Source organism: Hibiscus syriacus, unplaced genomic scaffold (genome assembly GCF_006381635.1).
Source record: "Hibiscus syriacus cultivar Baekdansim isolate YM2019G1 unplaced genomic scaffold, ASM638163v2 tig00111848_pilon, whole genome shotgun sequence".
In the NCBI taxonomy this organism is placed as follows: Eukaryota; Viridiplantae; Streptophyta; class Magnoliopsida; order Malvales; family Malvaceae; genus Hibiscus; species Hibiscus syriacus.
The window spans coordinates 4,344,776-4,367,974 of record NW_024063201.1 but is presented as its reverse complement, the minus strand read 5'-3'; the positions used below and the strand labels follow the sequence as shown (position 1 = coordinate 4,367,974).

Below are 23,199 nucleotides of genomic sequence, written 5' to 3'. Positions count from 1 at the left end.
TCATCTGAAATATATCAGAGTTTGAATGTTTAGATATTGGTAGTCACGCTGATACATTATGAAATAGTCGATTGACATCCTATCGATCGTGTACTGCGATAATTTCATTATATCCAAGGAATTTCGCCAGATCTTGTAAATTTAGACGTATTATATCACTTACCTTGACAAGGGAGAATACGAATGTTAATTAGGCAGATCATCATATGGTGTGGATGAACGAGTGTGATGAGATTTCTTGGAAGCCCATTTGTAAATTCATCTTCAACCATAGTGTTACATATGTTACATACAGTGGTATAAGAAAATGAGAAGTTGCATATACTAACTCCGGAGGAGCGAGAACGAGAAATATATGTGCCTCTCCCTAACTACCCATCGACGTAAAATCCACCAATACAACGTGGTAGCAAAGAAGAATCAAGACAAAGAAGAACACACACTCCAGCCTCATCATCGAGAATAACAAGCACATGCACAGTCAGTAGTAGAACCTGAGACATCGGTGTCGCCACCTGCATTCTGTAACATCATCAATACCGGGTTAGTGTCAAATTGTAAAATTTCAAAATTGGTGATTAAAGTAGAATAGTTGAATAGTTCAATGATTTATGTGGATATATTTCCTGAAAGTTGTTAGTAATTATTAAAAGAATGAAAGGGTAAAATGGTCATTTGACTTAGAAATGATAAAAAAATGATATATATGTAGGTGGAGATAATATGAAGGAGATATTTTCTCCACTCTTATTCATCTTCTTTCTTTTTTCCTCCTTCACGTGAGAGCTCAAGCAAAGGTAAGATTTCTTCGTTGTTGATTATTAGCTGAAATTTAAGTTGGGTTTTGATCCTTAGATGATAATTAAGCTTAAGGAAAGCTTAATTTATCTTAAAATCAAAAGATAAAGAAGTTATGAAAGATTAAAGAAAATGGGTTTTTAAGTGAGTTCGTGGAAAAGAGTTGATAAGTTGAATTTGAAACTAAATTTGACTTGTCATAGGTGTGAATAAGAAGTTATAAGTGTTAAATCAAAGTTTGGATAACATGGAAAATTTGGTATGATTCTTTAGCCTTAAGAATTTGGATGAAATATGAAAGATTATAAGGTGTTGGAATGATAGGAATTTGTTAAAGTTGTTATAGATGAATTTAGTAGCATAATAAGGATTTATGCATGAAAATTTGGGTGAAGTGTTGATGATTTTCGGATGAAATAGTATTTGGGCAGGTGCATCGATGCACTATGAGTGTGTACCGATGCACTAAGATAATTTTTGAAGGTGCATCGATGCACAATTTTGCTTCGAAATTTTAGTGTATCGGTGCACTGTAGCAATGCATCGATGCACTGTAGCACTGTTCACGGTATTGTTCACGATACTATTCATACCATACAATTCATAAGTACGTATTTTTTTTCAAATTTATAATGAAGATAATTTAATAGTATATTATTGTATTTTCTTAATATGAGTTCAAATGTTTTGATATTTTGTAAGAATATTGTTTTAAAAGTCAATATGACATATCAGACTCGTATTCGGGTAGGGTACGGGTTGGGGTGTTACACATTCACCCTTCAACTAATTCACCATTTTACCATATAAGGAGTCAATCATTACTTCAGCATATGGGGCCCCAACTAAAAGGTTTTTTCATGAATGTGTTCAATCCTTATACGAATTTTGTGGGCATGTTGACTCTTCTATCTATACAAACATTATTCTCATTTAGTATGCATTTGTTCCACCATTATGTCAATTTCTATTACTGGCAACAAACTATCTGGTATTGTTGACCAGACGTCGTCGTAAAGCCTATTCTATAATGATCCCAGTGTTGACGGTAGTACTCCAAATGCAAATGATGATAAAAATGGAACTAGATTGGTTCGACAAAATCCACGTCGGGCTCGTCGTCCACCACCGTAAGGTACAAGTGGACATATACATCATTAAGTGTTTCTATGTATTAATAAAAACTAACAAATATTTAAAAATTATATTAATAAAAAAAATATGTTGAATTAATTAACCAATGAAAATATATGTTAAGTTAATTAATCAGTTAAATATGAAGATAGATACAATAGTCAAAAACTACACTTATGGTTTTGGATTATTTTCTAATAAATTAATAAAAGGGGGTTTTTTATTTTTTAAAATCCTTATAAATCTAAAGACCTCATTTTTTTAGAACACGAGATCCATGCCATGTTAGGATTCTCTGCAGACCCACTTTTTGCAGAACGCGAGGTTTCTCATATATGATTTTGTGAAGGCAATAATATGGGTACTGTTGGGTTTTAAAAATAATTTTTAACTCAAATTTTTCAATAGAGTAAGGAGTAATTTTTAACGCGAGGTTTCTGTATAACTCAATTTTTCAATAGAGTAAGGAGTAATATAGAGTTTTTTATCTTAAAAAGAATTTTTATATTCGAACGATCGAATCAATATAATCATAATTTTTTAAGTATTATTAATTTTGGCATATCAAAATATCAAAGTATAATTCAGTAATATGATAATTTTATGCTTGATTCAATGCATAAATACTTTGACCATATTTTTTGGATTTTTATTTAACAACACATTAATTTATTTAAATACTAATTTGTAAACTTAATAAAAAAATAATTACATGAAGTTACACTTAGTTGAAGGAACAGAAGAGGAGTTTATTCATGGTCTTCATAGTATGCATAAGTGTCTGAAGTTAAGTTTAGTTCCTCAATTATTTGCTCTTTCTCCCGCGTTTACAAGCGTAATATAACAGAATGCCTCTTAGCTTGTAACAACCGAATTGTTTCTATGTTTCTTGATGAAAACGTTTTTCATCAAATTTTATAGTCAACTCGATGTTCATACCACCGACATGTGTGTAACCCCTAAATCTTACGAATGTCGCTTGCATTTGATAAGGTTAACATTTAATGCGCTTAAGGGTCAGGCTCATGACGAGTATTTTCACTTGCAATGAAGAAATTTGGTGCTAATATCAAACCATTTATCTTGTTCTTCATGGACAAACCAAGCTCTGGAACCATTTTCAAAGCAAATTTAACCTCGTTTATAATGCTTCGTATGTGTCAATATCAATCTCAACTGAAATATGAGTTCTAATACTACGCCTATAAGCTTAAGAAGCCATTCTCAACCCCATTTTCAACGCGAGTTTAACCCTATTCGAAATCTCAGCAGAACTCGATCCTAATGTTGAACGTGAGGTCATGCTTATAAATGCATCATCTTCTAATGGCAAAAAACTTAGAGATCATTATGCTAATATTAGTGCTAGAAGTTATGCCACCAGAAGATGATGTTTTTATTAAGACAGAAGTCTTCTAAGAGACTTGACTCCTCAGCATCCAATATTGCATGACCGATATAACAAGTTTAAAACTCAAGTGTCAAACATCAAAGCAGAAGTATCTATATTGAACATCATAGCACAAGTTAACTTTCGATTACCTTCATCAACTTTTTTAAATTTAAATGATTGAACATCAGAGTATAAGTATTTATATTTTAACTATTGATCTTATCTTCATTAATGTTATAAAAATAAAAAGTATCAAACATCATAGATTAAGTATCGATATTGAAAATTTCAAACTGTTTTAATCAATTTTTTTGTCTCATACATTTAGCATAAGTAGGGATGGGCATCTAACCCGAACCCGACGGGTTCCGTCCCGATCGGGTCGGATTTTTCTAAAAAAAATTGGGTTCAGGTCGGGTTTTTTTTATGTGGTGTTCGGGTCGGGTCGGGTTTATGGTGAAAAAATCCGACCCGGAAAAATATAATTTTACCCTATATATTTAGGAATTACAATAATACCCCCTCCATATTATTTTTTTCAATTTAGTCACTGTTTTTATTGAATAAATATATTTTTATTATTATTTCGGGTCGGGTCGGGTTTTTTAAACTATCTATCGGGTCGGGGGGTGTAAAAATTTTGTCGGGTCGAGTCACGGGTGGAGGTCCCCTTCTTCTCGGGTCGGGTCGGGTGGACCAAAAACCCGACCCAACCCGACCCATGCCCATCCCTAAGCATAAGTGTCCAACCTCATCAATAAATTTCAAAGTATTTTTTTAAAAAAATCCCCCCAAGTTATTGATATAGAAAAATATCAATCGTTTGTAAAAAGTTTTGAATTTTAACTTTCGAACTTATCTTCAATTTTTAATATTAAAAGTTTCGATCAGCATAGCATAATGCAAGGTCCCTACCACATCATTACGAAACTCGCTTTCTACAGAACGCGAGCTCCCTTCCACGTCGAGAATCTTTTAGAACTCGCCTTTTGCAGAACGCAAGGTCCCTTTGAACCTTTATATCAGACAGAAGTGAAAACAAACAAACCATAGAAGGTAAAGACAAGAGAAATGAAAATAACCAATTTAATTGCCCGACGGCATTTAGGATTAGTGTTTTAATTATAAGTTTATGCGAGACTTCTCAATTCTTACATGGTTTGAAGTCATTATAATTTCTCTAATTTTGTAGAACGCGAGGTATCTTACGTGGACGATTTAGGGGCCATTTCCTAAATAATGTTGGATGGGGCCAGTTTTGTAATAAATTAATAAAAAAAATCATTTAAAAAAACCATGATATATCACATATCACGTGATGCATGTCACATATTTAAAATAATGAGATTATACATGTTACATTTCTAAAGTGATAACATGATACATATTATGTGTCAAAGGTGATGATGTGACTCTTACAACATATCTATAATGATGACGTAAATCATATTACATCATTAATTTTGACACAGATACCTTGCCGCATCGACGATAAGCGTTGATTGTTAGTCAACTAATATATTTCATGAAACTTGGGGTATTTTACCTCAACATGAAATGTCGGGACCAAAGTACGTACAAAGGTATAGAAACCAAAGTGATTATTTTATTAAATGTTAAAGATAAATTTTAAAAATATATCTTTATATAAATATAATTAATAATTAATTGCATGAACCAAGTGGTCTCTGTGGTAAAGGAATTGTTGTTATTTTTGAGGAGTCGGGTTCGAGCACCATAGATGGAAAATGTGTGAGCATTCAATGTTGAAAGGTTGATAATTATCTTCAAACAAACATTGCCTTGTACTTACCCAAATTATTAAAAAGAAAGTAATTAATTTAATCAATGAATTATAAATATGAAATTACAATCACAATTAATATATTTATATTATTATAATCAAAATAACCATTATAAATTATATCTAAATGAATAATAATTAAAATACGTTTAAACTTAGAATATAATAAAATTGAATAAATTATGTATTTAATATGATTTTATCTAAAATAAAGGAATTTTAACACTAATGTTTAGTTTTACGTTCATTTATGTTATTCCGTCATTAATGACTTAACATGATAATAAGATGACAGATGTACATCATAACATGATTAACGATTGTTGATGTGATTATCTCACCAAAACGACATTGTTTTACTTAAGAAAATTCTTATAATGTTGTGGTTGAGAGAATTTGAACTCAAACTTTTATAAACAAAGGTCAGAGCTTAATCACTAAACCAACTTAAAATATTATTTAATTATTATATTCAAATAAAATAATTATAAATCGAAAAATATCACAAAATTAAATATGAGAATTGAGACATGCAAATCTCTTCATCTTCAACTGTTTAAGGAAATTCTTTCCTTTTGCTTCAAATCTTTAGTTTATCAAATCTTTACATCTTTTGTTCTAATTACTAATTTTTGTATTTTTTGAGCTACGATTTTATATTTTTGATTTCGAGTTGTGAATTGAGTAATTTTTCTTGTTATTTCTTTTTTTGAATTTTGTTTATGAAAAACAAAAAGAATAAATGGATCATTTATTCATAGATTTGGGAGAAGTGATTTTGAGCTATGGCCATTAATTGTTTGACTTGTTATATCTTTTTGCCACCTGTCTTTTATCCATATTTTAGATTTACCCTTGCATTTTTGTCTTCTTTTCAATTTTGATCTATATATTATTATTTTATTTATCACTCCATCTCCTCTTATTTTCAATGAAAGAAGTTAAATGACCCAAACCTTCATTAAGCACTAAAGTTTAGAACGTTGTGAAAACAAAGGAAACAGTGAAAGATAAAGAGGTGGGCGCACAAAGGGAAAAGAGAGATTTTTGAGTGAATGCTAACTTGTATTCCTCAATCTGTGTAAATGAGGTGGGGGTGAGCCTCCTTTTATAGTTGGAGCTCCCTACAATCAACGGTTAATATTAGATTACATCAACGGTCAAGATGAGAGCCCTACTTTATACAAGTTAAAAACAAGAGATAATTTGTGGGAATTATCTCTAAATATTTCAAATAATATCATGCCTTATCGACTCCAAGGTGGATGGGTCAGCTCCTGGATCTTCTGGAAGGCCCAAAACGTGGCAAAGATAGTCTATGACAGCCTTGGATGAATTAGACTCAGTCATGGGCTGGCGGTCCATGACAATACCATATGTAAAGAAAGTAACATATATAGAGAGCGAGAATTAAAAAAAAAACTCATACAAAATAAAAAGGAAGTCCTAAAAATGTTTTAAAATTTGTGTTTAAAATTGTAACTATGTTTCATTTATTTTTAAAAATTTAAAATATAATTTTTTCATAAAAAATAAATTATTTATAAAATTTCATGCCTTTTAAAGTGTTTTAGTCATTACATATAGAGGTCTCACTGTGGCTTATAGTTTTTTTTTTCAGTACAATCACTAAAAATGACAAAATAATATGAGTGTTGGACGGTAATTGTCACATAGATTGAGAATCTTTCGAATATATACATTTCTAAACATTTTTAGATTATTAAAAAGACGATAAAAATACATGAGTTAATGATAATTGATTAGAAAGCAAGCAAGAAAAAAAGTAGTTAAGTATAGAACAATCAGATTAAAATTGAATTAGTATAAAGCTCAACTTGAATTAGAACATTTAAACAATAACTCAAACAAAATGATGGAATAGGAATTTACATACATATATATATATATATAAATTTACGCATAATAAAATTTAAACTTGAAACCTTATGTCTCAATCTCACCGTTAAACAATCAGATTAACTAATTTACGTGTGGCAGCATGAATCTCGGTCCAACAAATGAATTCAATTTTAAGTTTAACAAAGCTGTGGGCAGCTAAATCCTCGTATTGCAGTCCCCTATTTCTCCGCCCTTTACGTCGGACATTACGCTCTCACGTGCATAGGATTAACTAAATTTTAATTAATTAATTAACAATTTATCCAATCAAATGCTACCGTTCTGTAACTATTTTTAATAATCTAAAAATAATTATAATGTAGTATTCATTAAAGATTTTTTAATAAATTATTACTAAATTATAAATAATACATAAAAATAATTATTCAAACTAAGATAACTCTTAGATGATGGGTTCTATGTTTGTAATTATAAAAAGTATAAAATAAGAAAAGGGTTATATTATGGATTTACAATAGACTTGTGACTATTGATGATAGGTCCAAAAAAAAATTATTAACAAAGTCCAATCTCAAACTTTTAAAAACAATTAATGGGGTTTTTATTTATTTAAAAACCATCTTAATTAATTTCACTAATTTGTTTGACAAATCTCATTTTTGCATTAATAAGAGTACAGCGAAGTCCATATGTCATATTGTCATCCCACTCGAGGGGGACGAGGGATTCCCGGGGAACCGTGCGTGGGCTTATTAATCAATATTATCGTTAATCTTCATTAATTACTTTAATCTTAATCACCATTTCTTCTCATTAAACAATCACCTTTACGTACAGGATAGCAACTCAGCTATCCCTTTTGTTTATTGGATTTTAATTGTGCGAGATTGATCACATGTACAACCTCAATTTCCCACTCAAATTTGGGACCAGATTACAATAAATATTATAATAATAAATGTATGATTTTGTATTTTCTTTCTTTTTTTGTAAATTTAAATGTTTTAAATTTTGATACAATTTATATTAATATAGTAGTATCAACTGATTTAAATTCACCATATTTTTTAAACTAAATTATGTGGTTTATATGAATATTCCACAGTGATAAATTATAAAATTAATAATGAAGACCTAAATTTTAATAAAAAATATATATTTCTTTTATTTTTTCATTAACGTATTAAATTAAATTTAACAGTTTTTCTAAAATAATGAGTACGTAATTTTTCCTCTTTAGAGGTTAATACATCCTCCCCTAATATTCTAACTTATAATTGAAAATGAGGTGACGTTGTCATGTAAAATAACGAGGGATGAACGAATTATACATGTCTTTGGACATCCGAAGATACAAGTACATGATTTTTAGATAGAAAAAAATATATATCAACCTATAAATAGGTATTTAAAATAATCAATTCGACTTATAATACATCTTGAATTAATTTATATATATTATTAAATTGTGTCTTAAAAAACTATATAACAAATAAAAGTTAAAGTCTAAATTACATTAAAAAATCACGTAGATTTAAATTAAAACACATATGTACATTATGATTAATTTAATTTATTTGATTTAAGTAACTATTTTACTCTACTATCGATTTTGAATTTTAAACAGAATAAATTGATATTACTATATATGATGTTATATTTTTTATTAATACTATAGCTAGAGACAAGTTTGTACAGTTGCTATGAGAAGCCATCCGACGATGAACGATCCAAATCTCTTTTTTCTATCAACTTTAAATCTGAACCGTTGATTCAACACATCTAAGCTTTTTCGACATAAAAGGGACAGCTCAATGGAATACATGCCGAGACAGTGCAGCCCCATAATACCGTGTCCCTTTTCGAACTGACGAAGAAAAAAAAATCGAGTTTATGGTGAGATGAGGGGCATCCTGGTAATCTCGTAACATGTATGCACAGCATGCGGTAATTGTGGGGACTCTTTAACCGTTTTCTTTTAGTATTTCCAGTAAAAAAATATTCACTACTTGTTGATTTTTTTTGATGTTTAAATTTGAACTCGTTCGTGTAAATATGTGATTTTGATATAAATTATATACTTATTTTTTATAAAATTTATATTTTTTTAATTTTAGATATTTTTATTTTTACTTTTAAATACATTTTCTCGTGAGTATACGAAACTTCATAAGAATATGTGATTTTGATATAAATTATGTACATTTATTTATTTTTGATAAAATTTATATTTTTATATATTTTAGATTTTTTATTTTACTTTTTAAATACATTTTCTCAGAGTATACGAAACTTCATAAGAAAGTGTCATCCGAAAAATATTTTGAGTAACAACAATTGCTCATACAAAATAAGGAGGGTCGATATTAATAATATATAAAACGAGTATATTTTTTTATACAAATTTTTTTAGTGATATCTGGGGTAAAGAGATCGGATATTGAAAGTTGTAATTTAATATCATCATTTAATTTGTCATAATCAATATAGAGATTTAAATTTATTTGAATAATAAAAGATAAATATTAAAATTGTTAACGTTTGATGTTGGGTAAAAACGCTCTAAACTATCATTTCCCATCCCATGTCGCCCAAAGAAAATTTATTGACGGTTATAACAACATATTTTCCCACATCTCTTACATACACCCGTTTATGCGGCTCCGCTTCGTCGGCGACGGATAAGATCTCCCACTGCTCATCGTCAGTCTTACGGCCCACATCTCTCTCCCAGCACCTATGGCTTTCCTAATAATCCATCGGTCTCTCCTCGTCCCCACATTAAGGGAAAATCTCACGTGTGCAGCTTATTATACAATTAAAAAAGTACATTATTGAAAATATTATTAATATTTATTATTTTAGTAAAAAGTACTTATTAAATATATTAAATATAGTAAAACGTTAATAATAATATTTTTAATAATAATAATAATAATTTTTTTATCAAAAATATTAAAAAAATAACATTTCCTACTACACATCTCCTTAATTATGGTTAAAATCTAACCCTGCTTAGAATACTAAAATTAAAAATCCTTATCCTCTCTCGTCTCGTGTGTCTGTCTTTGACTTCACTTTCTATTCCTCTCTCCATAGCTTTCTGCTACCCACCCATAAGCTTGTTAATGGCGTTTCAGATCTCAAAAAAACCACTCTAAACCTAAGGACACGCAAATCCAGCTAAACTCAAGAGGCAAGCGAGAAAAAATTCCATCTTTTCTACAAAACCTCAAAAGCCTTCATTATTTGTTTTGTGTTTTGTGTTTGGTTTTCATTAATGCATAAGAAAATGGAGTATTCGTTCCCAGATGAGGTGCTTGAGCACGTGTTCTCGTTCATACAATCGGATAAAGACCGGAACTCTGTGTCGATGGTGTGTAAATCGTGGTACGAGATCGAACGGTGGTGTCGGAGGAAAGTGTTGTGGGGAACTGCTACGCTGTGAGCCCTCGGATGGTGATCAGACGGTTCCCGGAGTTTAGATCCATTGAGCTGAAAGGGAAACCCCACTTCGCCGACTTCAATCTGTACCCGACGGATGGGGTGGTTACGTGTTCCCGTGGATCGTCGAGATGGCCGGTGCTTTCCCTTGGCTCGAAGAGATTAAGCTTAAAAGGATGGTCGTTACCGACGAAAGTTTGGAGCTTCTTGCTAAGTCGTTTAAGAACGTCAAAGTGTTGATTCTTTCATCCTGTGAAGGGTTTAGTTGCAAGTGAGTTTCAAGGCATAAGCTTTTGCTTTGGTCTGATTGTTCATTTAAGAATATGTGGCGTGGAAAATCTAGTTAAAAAAAATGTTATTTTTACTTCTTGGATACCTAGTTGTGTTTGATATCAAGTGATTCGTCTTTCACTTCATGTGAAATGTGGACTTCTTTTTGCTCTTTAATTATATTCCTTTTCTTTTCATATCTCGTTGTTGTGAACTAGACTATTTTTCTTTTGGTAAACTTATGCTGATTTGGTCATGGAGGGAATAATTTTCCACTGATATTACTCAAGATTCTAATGTTATCCCTTTATTACTACTCGAATTGTTGGTTCTTTTAGTTTATTTAGAGAGCTGTAAGATTTATGTACTTAATGCAGGAATCTGGAAGAGCTGGACTTGGTAGACTGCGAAGTGGATGATTGAGCGTGCACTGGCTCAGTCATTTCCCTGAAACGTACACGTCTCTCGTCTCTCAATATTTCTTGCTTAGGGTCCGATAAAGTTAGTTTCTCGGCCTTGGAGCGCCTGGTCGGTAGATGCACCAACCTTAGGGCGCTTCGGCTCAACCGTGCGGTGCCCCTGGATAAGGTTGCCAACATTTTACGTCGTGCGCCTCAGCTGGTTGAGTTTGGCACTGGTACCTACGCCGCTGAGCTAAGGCCCGACGTCTACTCAGATTTGGCTAGAGCATTTTCTAATTGCAAGGAACTAATGAGCTTGTCCGGGTTTTGGGAAGTGGTCCCGGATTACCTTCCAGCCATTTACCCTGTCTGCCTAAATTGACATCGAAATTTGAGCTATGCTACAATTCAAAGTCCCGAACTTATCAAGCTTGTAAGCCACTCTCCGAATTTGCAACGCCTATTGGTAAGCTTATTTTCATCATTGGTTTATTGTTTTGGAAGTGTTTCTCCTGGCATTTGAATTGCAAACTATAATAATGGGGAAAAAAACTTGAGGGCTACCGGATTTGATTCCATTTGGAACCTTGAAAATTTTGAACAATGCATCAAGTGGTATAAGGATCAACATTTCCTGATGACCAAACTTGATCTTGCTTCTTTGTCTATTTTCAAAGTTTTTCGTTTAAAGTAATTAAGTTTATGTTGCAGGTACTTGATAACATTGAAGATAGTGGCCTTGAAGCGCTTGCATCTAGTTGCAAGGAATTGCAAGAGTTACGCGTGTTTCCATCTGATCCATTTGGTGGAGATCCAAATGTGTCCTTGACAGAACGGGGCCTTGTTTCTGTATCTTCAGGTTGTCCTAAGCTTCAGTCAGTTTTGTACTTCTGCCGCCGGATGTCTAATGAGGCATTAGTCACCATTGCCAAGAATCGTCCGAACTTTACACGTTTTCGTCTTTGTATAATTGAGCCAAGAACAGCTGATTACCTGACTCTCGAACCACTTGATGTTGGTTTTGGAGCCATTGTTCAGTACTGCAAGGAACTAAAGCGTCTTTCCCTCTCTGGTCTCCTCACAGATCGTGTGTTTAAATATATCGGGACATATGCGAAAAAGCTCGAGATGCTGTCTGTGCTTTTGCGGGAGATAGCGATTTGGGACTCCACCATGTGCTTTCTGGGTGTGAAAGCCTCCGGAAACTGGAGATTAGGGACTGTCCCTTTGGGGACAAGGCTCTTTTGGCCAATGCCGCAAAGCTGGAGACAATGCGATCCCCTTTGGATGTCTTCTTGCTCTGTGAGTTTCGGAGCATGCAAGCTGTTAGGTCAGAAGATGCCGAGTTGAATGTTGAAGTTATAGATGAGGGGGACCTCCAGATTCAAGACCAGAAAGCTGCCCGGTTGATAAATCTACATATAGAACCCTTGCGGGGCCAAGGTTTGACATGCCTCCTTTTGTTTGTACGATGGAAGACGATCCTTCATTGCAGCTTTCTTGAGAAATCTCCCGTGAATCACGTATATTCACAGCTCATTCAAACTCGAGAGTGAATGTACCAGGTACATGCCCCTTGTGTCACTCATCGCTCCCGCTTTAACTTTACGCAGCTTGATATAATTGCAGACCTGATTGGAATGGGAAGATAAGTATGGAGGCTGTACAAAGGATGAGGTGTGTTTGCCATTCATTTCACTCTTGGCTGAGCTATCGAGTACTGAGTAATGATTAATAAAGACACGGAAGCACAGGTGGTGGTGGATCGATCGAAGGTTTTATTTGTTTCCCAATGGTTACCCATCTTGCATAATTTAGGATGTTTATTATGCGTTTGTATTACCAATTTTTTGGGGTATAATTATCTCGTGGACTTAAAATGGTGCCATTGTTATACTTGTGGAGTAATAAAAGTTGCGGCTCTCATCGTTTAAATGGTTGGGGTCTGCCTGCATCTAAAATATTCGGAACTTTACGATGCATGCTAATGTATTCTCCAAGTTTTCATAACCATTAGTCTCTTTGGTTTCAGGCTGCCATTCTCTGCTAAAAGATGAGCCCCTCCAATTTTCTTGGTGCTTTGTTTCAGCATGAGTCACTGCAATCTTGAAAACTTTTTTGAAAAGTGTATATATAAATATATAAAGTTGATGATGATGAAGCAATCCAACAGTAAAGATTTACGCTCATCTGAATTGGAATTTTACTGAGACAGAGAAACAAGGCGGGCAAGTGGAAGGTGGTCCCTTTAGTTACTGACAATAATGTGTGGTAACTTTCAGCTGATTAGTATTTGTTTTGTTAGGGGAGCCTCGACTGTTGCGCCACGTGATAGATTCAGTGACATTGGTTTACGTCCACTCCTTTTCAAATTGAACAGGGACTGAAATTTTAATATCAATAATATTTTTTTAAAAAAAAATGGGATATTCTTTGTTTAAAGTTTAAATTTGATAACTGGTAAGGGTTAAAATGCTGATTATGTATTCTTCTTAAAAATACTTATTTCGAAATTTATTTTAGGAAAACAATATCAAAGATAACAAATTGGTTCTTTCTAGAAAAAAAATTACATCTCATGGGTATTAGCTATTTGGCCTATGTAATGACGTCATAAAAGTGGAGAAATTTATGTTTAATTTTTTATTTACCGGGTAGGTAGAAATCACTATATGTACAAAGATAATTCTTAATTATATAACATTGAAAGTTCACAATCTGACATTCCTAGTGTTTGAACTTGAGATATCAAAGAATAACAATAATTCTTTTATCATCGATGTCGATTAGTTTGTACTGATTAATTAAATAGTAAGGATGGAAAACAGTCGGGGAAGGTGTGGATACCCTTTCTCTCATCCATATATCCACCTAATATTTTTATATTAATCACTTACTTATCAGTCATTACGGATAAAAATTTTAAATTTACACCAATCCACGCATATATATTCTCAAATTCACCCTATACTCACTCTCTAATTAGATACCCACCATCTATCTCGTACATGCTTGTATCCGTTCATACCCACATGACAACAACTTCACAGATTACATAAACAACAAAATATAAAACAAACACATCTATTAATAAACATAATAAAATAAATCAAGGATTAATTGAGTTTATAACTAACATTTGATTAAGTTACAAGTCATGTCCTATAAAATCTTATGATTTATAGAATAGTCTCTAAAATTATACCTAAATTCATAATGGTCCAAAATTTATATGGTGGGCCATTACTGAGCGGACGGATACAGAGCGAGTAAGGTCTTAAATCCATCACCTACCCACTACCCACAGTGAGTATGATTTTTTATATGCATACTTGCCCACTACTCACTAAACTTGTATTAATCCCGGCCTCAATTGAAGCGGGTGCGGTCTGAAATTCACGAAATTATACTCGTCTGTCATCCCAATTAAACATGGAGACTAAGAACATATAACAAATATGAAGACTAAAATTAAAATTTAAGCATAATTTAGGGACTAAAATCATAATCTTGCCATAAATTTCAAACCGGATTCATTAAAACAAATGTAAACGATAAAGATGTGAGATTTGGGTGAAACTCTTGTTATTAGTGATAGTGAAAAATGGGCATTGGGCACACGGAATTTTGGAGTATGGAGTAACTAAGGTAGAATATAATAATTATTCATCATTAATTAATTCTGCGTCACTTCGTCCGAGCTGACGTCAAATAGGGGTAAAGCGCGGATCATCATCTACGCCTTCTTGAGGTTCTGACACGCGACGAAGGCACGAATCACCATCCGCGTCTTCCATTATTTCCTTGAATTATTGGATACTTCATTATTACCCGAACCCTACGAATCACTCACCCCTACATTATAAATAGCATCTTTAATAAACCTAAAACCACACCAAAATTTAATTTAATTTCATTCTTCTATAATTTTCCTCTATCAAACTAAGTAGATTTTGTTATAGCTCTTAAAGGGTAAAATTATTTTTATTATATTATTGTTATTTTAAATTTAATTATTGGATTAATTTTTTTGTACTAACGATTTTGTTTTATTTTGTACGGGTATAAAATGGAAGGCATAATCAAATCTCGAGATATTTTCCCGAGACGATAACAATGTTAAATTGTGTTATTAAATTTACTGTAATTTTTTTAAATGTTTTAGCATTAGTTAATTTTTAAGTTCATATATTATTTATTTAATTAGATGTATTTAATCTATTGTTTCTATTGTTTTTGCAGATATAAGACTTTCAACCTTTCAAATTTTAAAACTCTAAAAATGAGGCGTATTTTAGCTATTGTTTACTATGATGGAGAAATTAAGAAAGATGAAACAGACGTTGTCTTCGTATCAAATATTTCTCTCAGAATACCATTCAAGAGAAACATCATTCTTGAGGAGTTGATCACTAAAATTTCAAGAAATGTTCATGTTGGAAGTACTAGAAGATTGTCCTCACTTCAGTACAAATTTCTAATAGAGACATTTCCGTTAACTTATACAATGTTCGAACTCTCCAACGATTACGATGTTGCTATGATGGTTGATTATCAGAATCAAAATTCAGACGTTGATACACAGATATATGCTACAGTTGTTGAAGTGTCTGCGGTTCGCGGTATGTCATTATGCTCCCACTATGGGTTGGCTCAATAAGCTGATCAAGTTGACAGGCCAATTACAAAAATGTGTAATGATTTTAACGTCATAATAAGAAATCCACATCATGGTACCATTCTATCCAGTTCAATGAAAAGACATTCAACATCAATTTATTACGATATTAACCTTACTTCGATAAAAAAAGATTGTGTTTGTGCTCGTTTATTTATTTTTAATCAATAGATAAGATTGTGTTTGTGCTCGTTTATTTATTTTTTAAATTATTCATGTTCGGTTCGTGTTTGTTTAAATTCCATCAAAAGAAAGAAACACTGTTCTAGTCTTAAAACACATTCATATAATCATATTCCCAAAGCTTGAGAAGTAGAAGCAAACTTACATTGGGGCAAGATAAACAAAGAATGGCAATACATATCCTGCACAAAATAATTGACAGTATAAGGGGAAAAAGTACATATGGACTTAGTTTTTGAAAAGAAGTAATTATAGGCCAAAGCAAAAGAGAAGCTATGATCATGGATGCCTATCGCCATTTTGTTGATGTGAAGCTCTTTCTCTTAGCTTATATATTTTTATTTGCAGAGAATGTTATATATTGATGAGGTGTGTACTTTATGTGGGCGTTTTATATTTCATAGCTTTTGCCTTTGATCTCTTCATTTTGCCCATTGTGTAACTGTATTGGTTTCTGGCTTTACCTTGTCATGTAGCTGTATTTGCTTTACCTGCTTCAAAGGCATTTTCCAAATTAAGTCCATTCACATTTGTTTTTGCTTCTTCTTCTTCTTCTTCTCTTTTTTTCAATGCCAAGTGTACATCATTATGTTATACCCTTTTCCCACTAGCTAATAAAGTCGTTCATTTATTTTAAGGTAGGTTTAACTCCATCATTATAACATGTCATCTTGTGATCATAGATATAATTAAGATTAAACACGGTAGATTTAATAGTGTTTTAATCAATTAATTTATTTTTTATTTGAGAATTAATTGGATGTGCACATAAACTACCGTTTATCAAAATGAAATATTGAAGTGGCTGGATAAAATATTTTTAGTCCTTAAAAGTTGTAGTCTATAAATTTAGTCCTAATTAAAAATAATTTAATAAATTTAACATTTGATATTTGAAAATTTAATCATTTTTAACATTTAATCTTCTTCCAAAATGTTATGTTACTTTTTTTATATAACAACAATTTAACAGTAACATGTTGTTGCTTTCTAACAAAACGTAATTATCCAACAACTTCTTTGATCTGATTGGCTCGTATGGTTTGAAAATATTACAAAAAGACTAAACCGATAGAATTTTTAATATAAAGGATTAATTTAATGAATTATTTCGAGTTAAGACAAAATTGAAATTATTGACATGTAGGGACTAATAATGTTATTGTATTAGGCCACATTAGACGTTTGTTTCCATTTTGATAATGAATTGGCACGTTTATAATAAGATTTAGATTGAGTGATGTATTTAAAACAATATTTTAATATTAATTAATAAAATAAATACATATATAAACACGAGAAATAAAATATTTATTGTATCGTGCTAAAAAAATAATATCATAGAAGTATTTTGTTATGATTGATGTGATCCTAAACGAGCTTGCAATCCAACAAACCTCTTATGCCGAAGACAAAGGTATATTAGTGTATGAGGTAATACTAAGATGCTTGTATGTCGATGTCTTAAAATAACATGGTTTAATGTTTTTTTATTATTATCGTGGTATTTCGAATGTATGTGACGTGCTAACACAATATATGGAGTAAATATTGGTATTTAATTGACTTAAAAATTATATCAAACTGATCCTACATCAAAAGTAGCCGAAATAAACAATGAAAGCAGATACATACATACAACTGAACAAAGAAGTTTGATAATGGTAAGAGGGTTTTGCATAAAAGAGTGTCGAATATGCATCACGAATCTATTACAACTTCAGTATGTATCTCAGTCATTGGCCGGCGTTGCAATCCGGCGGGTGTTATAAGAATTGCATTGCCTGCACTTGAGACCAAGAATGTGAAACTGGACTGTGCTTGTACTGTTGCAGTCATTGCAAAGGATCGAAACCTGCATGAAAAAAAAAAACATTCATCAATGTGCAAATACTCGACCGAACATTGTTTTAACTACAAACCTATACCATTGGCTTAAAAAAAAACATTCATCAATGTGCAAATACTCGACCGAACATTGTTTTAACTACAAACCTATACCATTGGCTTGACAACCATGCTCGAGAATGATGACAAATATTGGCCCCTCTATTTTTTGGTTTAATCCACCTTTGGGTCCCTATCAGTTTAAATCTTAAGCAAAATAAGCCTTTTGTCCCCCTCCAATTTTGGCTTAAATACTTTCTAGGTCCCTTGGCAATTTGGTCTCTAACACTATCCTATCTTAGTTCCCCTCAATTTTGGCTTAAAATTTCTAGGTCCCTTGGCAATTTGGTCTCTAACACTATCCTATCTTAGTTCCGTCCCTGCACGTGGCACCACGAAAGCAGCTGTGTAGGAACAGAACTAAAAACCATAGCATAAAACCCTTTCATTTGGAAAAAGATAAGTTCATATGAAGAGAGTCTCCCTAGTCTTTTCATTTGTTAACATCCTTAAAAAAAGAAAGACTCCCTGCCATCTGAAATAAGAAAGTTACAAAAAGCAACGCATATCTGTTCTGATAAATCCCCAAGAAACGGATACATTCAAGAGGCAATGAAATCGTCCAACTAAAATGCAATCTTTAAATGAGACCGAAACTTGCAAAATTTTGTATTATGTATATTCAAGTGATGCAACAATTATAACAGCATGAATGCTGCAGGCAAACTAAAAGAGGAAGTATATAGTTTACCACCTCAACTGATACTCCACAGGCATTTGAGTAGCACCAATCTGTAATTAAAGAAAAGATTACAAATTAACGACATGCTAAAATGATCAAAACAGTAACACAGTTAATCCTAAAAGTAGTACATAAGAACTTCTACAGCAAAATCATTTTAATATGTGCTTTTGCCTGAAATCAAAAACTAAATCCAACAAACGAACAAATGTTGCTAACAAGTGAAACACCGAGGTCTAGTAGAAAATGTACAATAAAATGATCAAAAGAAGGTTTATACATCCATATCCAGATATTCCCAAAAAGAAGTCATATCAAGTACTGCCTTGCTACAGATGGGACATCGATACCTGTAGTAAGAACAAAACCAATAGATGTTAACTATTCATAAAAAAGAAGTGAAACTAAAATAACTAAGCGATTAGAAAGTAATCTGAATTTACTGATTTTGCATAGCATCTGAGGAAAAGCAGTCCCTATGTAGTATGTCCACACTCCATAATGCGTATGCTTTTAACTGAGTCAAAAAGATACGGACGCATAGAAAAAAGGTCTTAAACAACAAATTTCATGAAATCTGAGCAAACTGAAGAATAGTCAAACTTTTGAAGCACAAACCTCATAACATATGGGGCAGTGTGCCTTCATGGAGTTCTCTACACAATGGTGATTGTCACGCAGATCCACCATATAACAAGAACCTGTGCCAACGATAACATCATAAAGTAAAATGCAATATAGGAAAAACGAAAACTCGACATGATTGTATACAGAAACTGCCTTTAAGACTAAAAATTATAGAAAACCACTTTTAACTTGTAATTCAGCTATCCTTTTCATGTTTTTCTTTGCTTTTCTGATTATAAGAGTAGCATTCTGTGCCCAGTAACAAGTTTAATTCGAAACTCGACATGATTGTATACAGAAACTGTCTATAAAACTAAATCAGAAGAGAAGCAAGAATAGTAATAAAACTGCCTACCACATTTCTCACAGTGAAAGAAGTTGTCACGACCACCAACCCTATAAACCACGGTACAGATTAGATTGGAACAGTAGTTGTCAAGGCATAAGAAGAAGACAAGCCACAAAAACAACTGATTAGAAAGTGCGGTGGAAAGTGCTTGTGGGTTATTTGGTTTAAAAAAGGTGTTTGAGATTGCTTTTAAAAAGTACTTTTAAGTAGATAAAACATCTGTTTAGACATTACTTTTGAAAGTATAAAAGAAATGGTAATACAAATGAGTATGTTTGCTCAGAAGTGCTTTGGGTAAAGCTAAAAGCTAGAATTTTCAACTTTTCAAATCAAATTGAAAAGCACTTTTGGCCAGAAAACGAAGCTACATGTTCTACATTGTGTCACGCCTCTAGAATCTCGATTCTTGCTTTGCCACGAACTAGCTCGATCACCACCACAACTAGCTCGAATGCAAAACACACAGAAACTCATCAGATAATGCAAGCTGGTGCGATAGCAAGTTCCCTCAACTCGCTCTGATATCAATCGCCACGTTTGCTAGTTTGAGGTTCTAGGGGTGACAATTGCTTCTAGCCTCAAAAGCACTTTTTACCCCTACTTTTTCTTAAAAAAAAATTGCAGAATGGGGTCTTAAAACTTTAAGTAAATTGGACACAACATACTAAACTAACCTACAAATTCCACAATCGTTACAATGGAACTGTCCCTTTGATGTCTGCAACAACCATAACATAAACTCAGCATGATTTTAAGTGGAATGGAATTAAAAAAGAAAAAGAAAAACATGCAATGATCTACATCATCATCATAGAATTTGCATATATTGCAGAAATATTCTCCCATAGTCACCCCACAATGGGCACAAACTTCAGCAACCTAGAACATTAAAAAGATGAACTTCAGAGTTGAGATGTTTACAGTAACTTCTAGACAATTAGATGCAACAAGGCATACCTCCTGTTGGGTATTGCAAATTGAACAAATAACCTGACACAAATCAATTCCACCCCATTATAAAAAAAATGTTTTCCCCTTTTCAAGAGAAAAAAAGGTGCCATTTACTGTTATAAGAGGAGAGGAGATTGTCAAATAAAACATACTTGCTTGACATCCTGCCTGACAAGGTCGTGATGATCTTTTGGGTTGCTAAGTGAGTTCTAAAACAAACAAACAAATAAATAAATCACTAAACACTAAGCAATCAAAAACAAGAAGATTAATAAATTTAAATAATCAAGACAGGCAATCAAAAATATTAACAGATGCTAAAGATTTATGGAAAAGGAAAAAGAGACTACAGAGGTTTCGTTGTGGCAATGGCGGCAAGGGAAAATCTTATTACAGCAAGGAGCAAGGATTTTACACCGTCTCTTATAGTGATCGCATCTAAACAAAAACAAAGAGCATTTACCAAATTGAAAAAAAAAGCCAAACAAACTAAGGAAACAATAGAAAGAGAGAAAAGAGAAGATACCCATGCTCGAGTTTCCCGAAATCTTGCTTCTGAAGCGCAATTACAGAGTCTGCTGACATTGGTTACAATTGGAGTACAGAGAAAGAACAAAATATAATTTTCCCTCTTTTACCTTTTTTCTTTGTTTCTGAAATTAAGGGAAAAAATATAGAATAAGCTAAGTTAGCTAACCCGTGTCGTGTCTATAAAAGTTGGGTAATTTAAGGCAACAAAAAATAAGTTTGTTATAAATTAGGGTAAACTACACCAATGGACTAATGTTTGAGTATGTTTATGTTTTCCCAACTGAAGTTTCAAAAGTAATAAATTGGTCACTAATATTATTGATTTATAACAAAATGATCACTAATGTTATTGATTTGTAACAAAAATAGTCACTCCACTGTTATATATGTTAAATTGATGATTTGACAATGTTAATAAAAAAGTTAATATTTAGTTTTACCCCTAAACTATGCTAAAACATCATAAGTTCTTAAACAATGATTTATACCTAATTTATCCCAAAAGCTTAATTTATAGTTTTTTCAAACACCCCACCACCACAACTATATTCAAACCACCTTCCTTACAAAATGAAAATCTTGTTGCATAGATAAACAAAGTTATTCCATTAAAGACATACATGAGTATTTAAGACCCTATATTCAATTAATTTTAATATAAAAAATAATGCTTTTGGGATGAGTTTAATTTTATAAGGGAAGTGGTTAGAATATTTAAAGACAAAAAAGAGTTTGTTTAAATGTGATTTTGTTTTGTAAGGAAAGTTTTTAAAATATAATTGAGATAGTGGGGTGTTTTAAAAAATGAAAATTAGAAAGCTTTGGGATAAATTAGATATAAGATTATTATTTAAGGACTTATTTGTTTTAGCAATAGTTTAAGGGTATAACTAAACATTAACATATTTACTAACGGCTCCACGTCATCGATTTAACAGGGATAACGATGGAGTGACCATTTTGTTATAACGATAACGTGGGTGACTAATTTGTTACTTTTGAAACTTCAGTGGGAAAAAGGAAACTTACTCAAACATTAGTGACCATTCGTGTAGTTTACCTATAAATTATGTAAAAAGATTAGGGTAAAGTATGTATTTAGACACCCACCAATTTCTACAATTTTTGTTTTGATTATCCAATTATTTTTTTCAAAAATATATATAACATCACCTTTTGATTTCATTTTGATCATATGTTGTTAAAAACTAATGATAATGCTGACATTTCATCATTATAGTAATATTATTTTATCATTAAAAAAATAAAAAAAACTACTGCATCAACAATTATGTTTATTTTTTAACAGTTGATGATTAAAATGAAACATAAACGTTATTATGTATGATTTGAGAAAAAGTAATTAGATGACTAAAATGAAAGACATGAATACGTGAATGACCCTAAATGTATGGTTTACCCAAAAATATTAGATTACAAGTTACTATAAAGTTTTCATAAAAATAAAAGATAATAAATAGGGTAAAGTATACATATGGTCACTGAACTTTTCAAATGCTTGTAGTTAGGTCCTCCGACTTTTAAAACTTGTAATACAGTCACCAAACATTCAATTCTTTTGCAATATGGTCCCCGACGTAACGACCATTTCACTGTTGTGACGGTAAATTATATAAATGGTCACTGAACTTTTTAGACGCTTGCATTTAGGTCCCTCAACTTTTAAAACTTACAACACATTCATCAATTATATTCTAAACCCCAAATTCCAAAATACTTCAATTACATTCTAAACCTCAAATTCCAAAATACTTCAATTACATGCCCAACCCCAAATTCATAATTCATTCTCAAAATCTACCATAACAAACTAAACTTGAAGCAGTAACCCTAAACCCTCAAAACATAACCCTAAATGCTAAATTTCCCCCCAATTAACCCAACATAATCAACAATATTTAGTTCATTTTGGGTCCATAACAATAAGTGATTATGTTGGGTTTAAGATTTAAAAGTTAGATTTAACCAACTAAAAGTGAACAATACTCAATTCGATTCGAAAAAATAATTTTTCGACTTGAATTGATTCAAAGAATTTGATACAAATTGACTTTGAATTGTAATTTCATAAACTCAACTTAAAAAAATTTCAAGCTAAAATCGAGTTGTAAAATACAACTCGA

At 32.0% G+C, this 23,199-nt stretch overlaps 1 protein-coding gene and 1 pseudogene across 1 annotated transcript; one reads left to right on the top strand and one right to left on the bottom strand.

Annotated features, from left to right (window-relative positions):
- The first annotated feature begins 10,059 nt into the window (after positions 1 to 10,059).
- LOC120172307 lies at positions 10,060 to 13,201 on the top strand (annotated as a pseudogene).
- A 4,307-nt stretch (positions 13,202 to 17,508) lies between these two features.
- Positions 17,509 to 21,210, bottom strand: LOC120172344 (E3 ubiquitin-protein ligase MIEL1-like). Its single transcript, XM_039179823.1, has 12 exons — positions 21,051 to 21,210; positions 20,875 to 20,962; positions 20,677 to 20,733; positions 20,531 to 20,563; positions 20,375 to 20,452; positions 20,248 to 20,291; positions 19,580 to 19,620; positions 19,217 to 19,298; positions 19,041 to 19,131; positions 18,878 to 18,947; positions 18,610 to 18,647; positions 17,509 to 17,823 (listed from the first exon to the last, which is right to left on the bottom strand). The coding sequence occupies exons 1-9, from the start codon at positions 21,107 to 21,109 to the stop codon at positions 19,074 to 19,076; spliced, it is 540 nt and encodes a 179-aa protein (XP_039035754.1). The 5' UTR covers positions 21,110 to 21,210; the 3' UTR covers positions 17,509 to 17,823; positions 18,610 to 18,647; positions 18,878 to 18,947; positions 19,041 to 19,073.
- Positions 21,211 to 23,199: the final 1,989 nt, after the last annotated feature.

Bases quoted from the DNA above. Each gene is read 5' to 3' on its own strand.
- LOC120172344 (XM_039179823.1), bottom strand. From the start codon at position 21,109: ATGTCAGCAGACTCTGTAATTGCGCTTCAGAAGCAAGATTTCGGGAAA. The intron at 20,564-20,676 runs GTATGTTTTATT...GATTTGTGTCAG, and splicing joins TCAGGCAGGATGTCAAGCAA to GTTATTTGTTCAATTTGCAA. The intron at 20,292-20,374 runs GTAGATCATTGC...TGGTTGTTGCAG, and splicing joins GCAAATTCTATGATGATGAT to ACATCAAAGGGACAGTTCCA.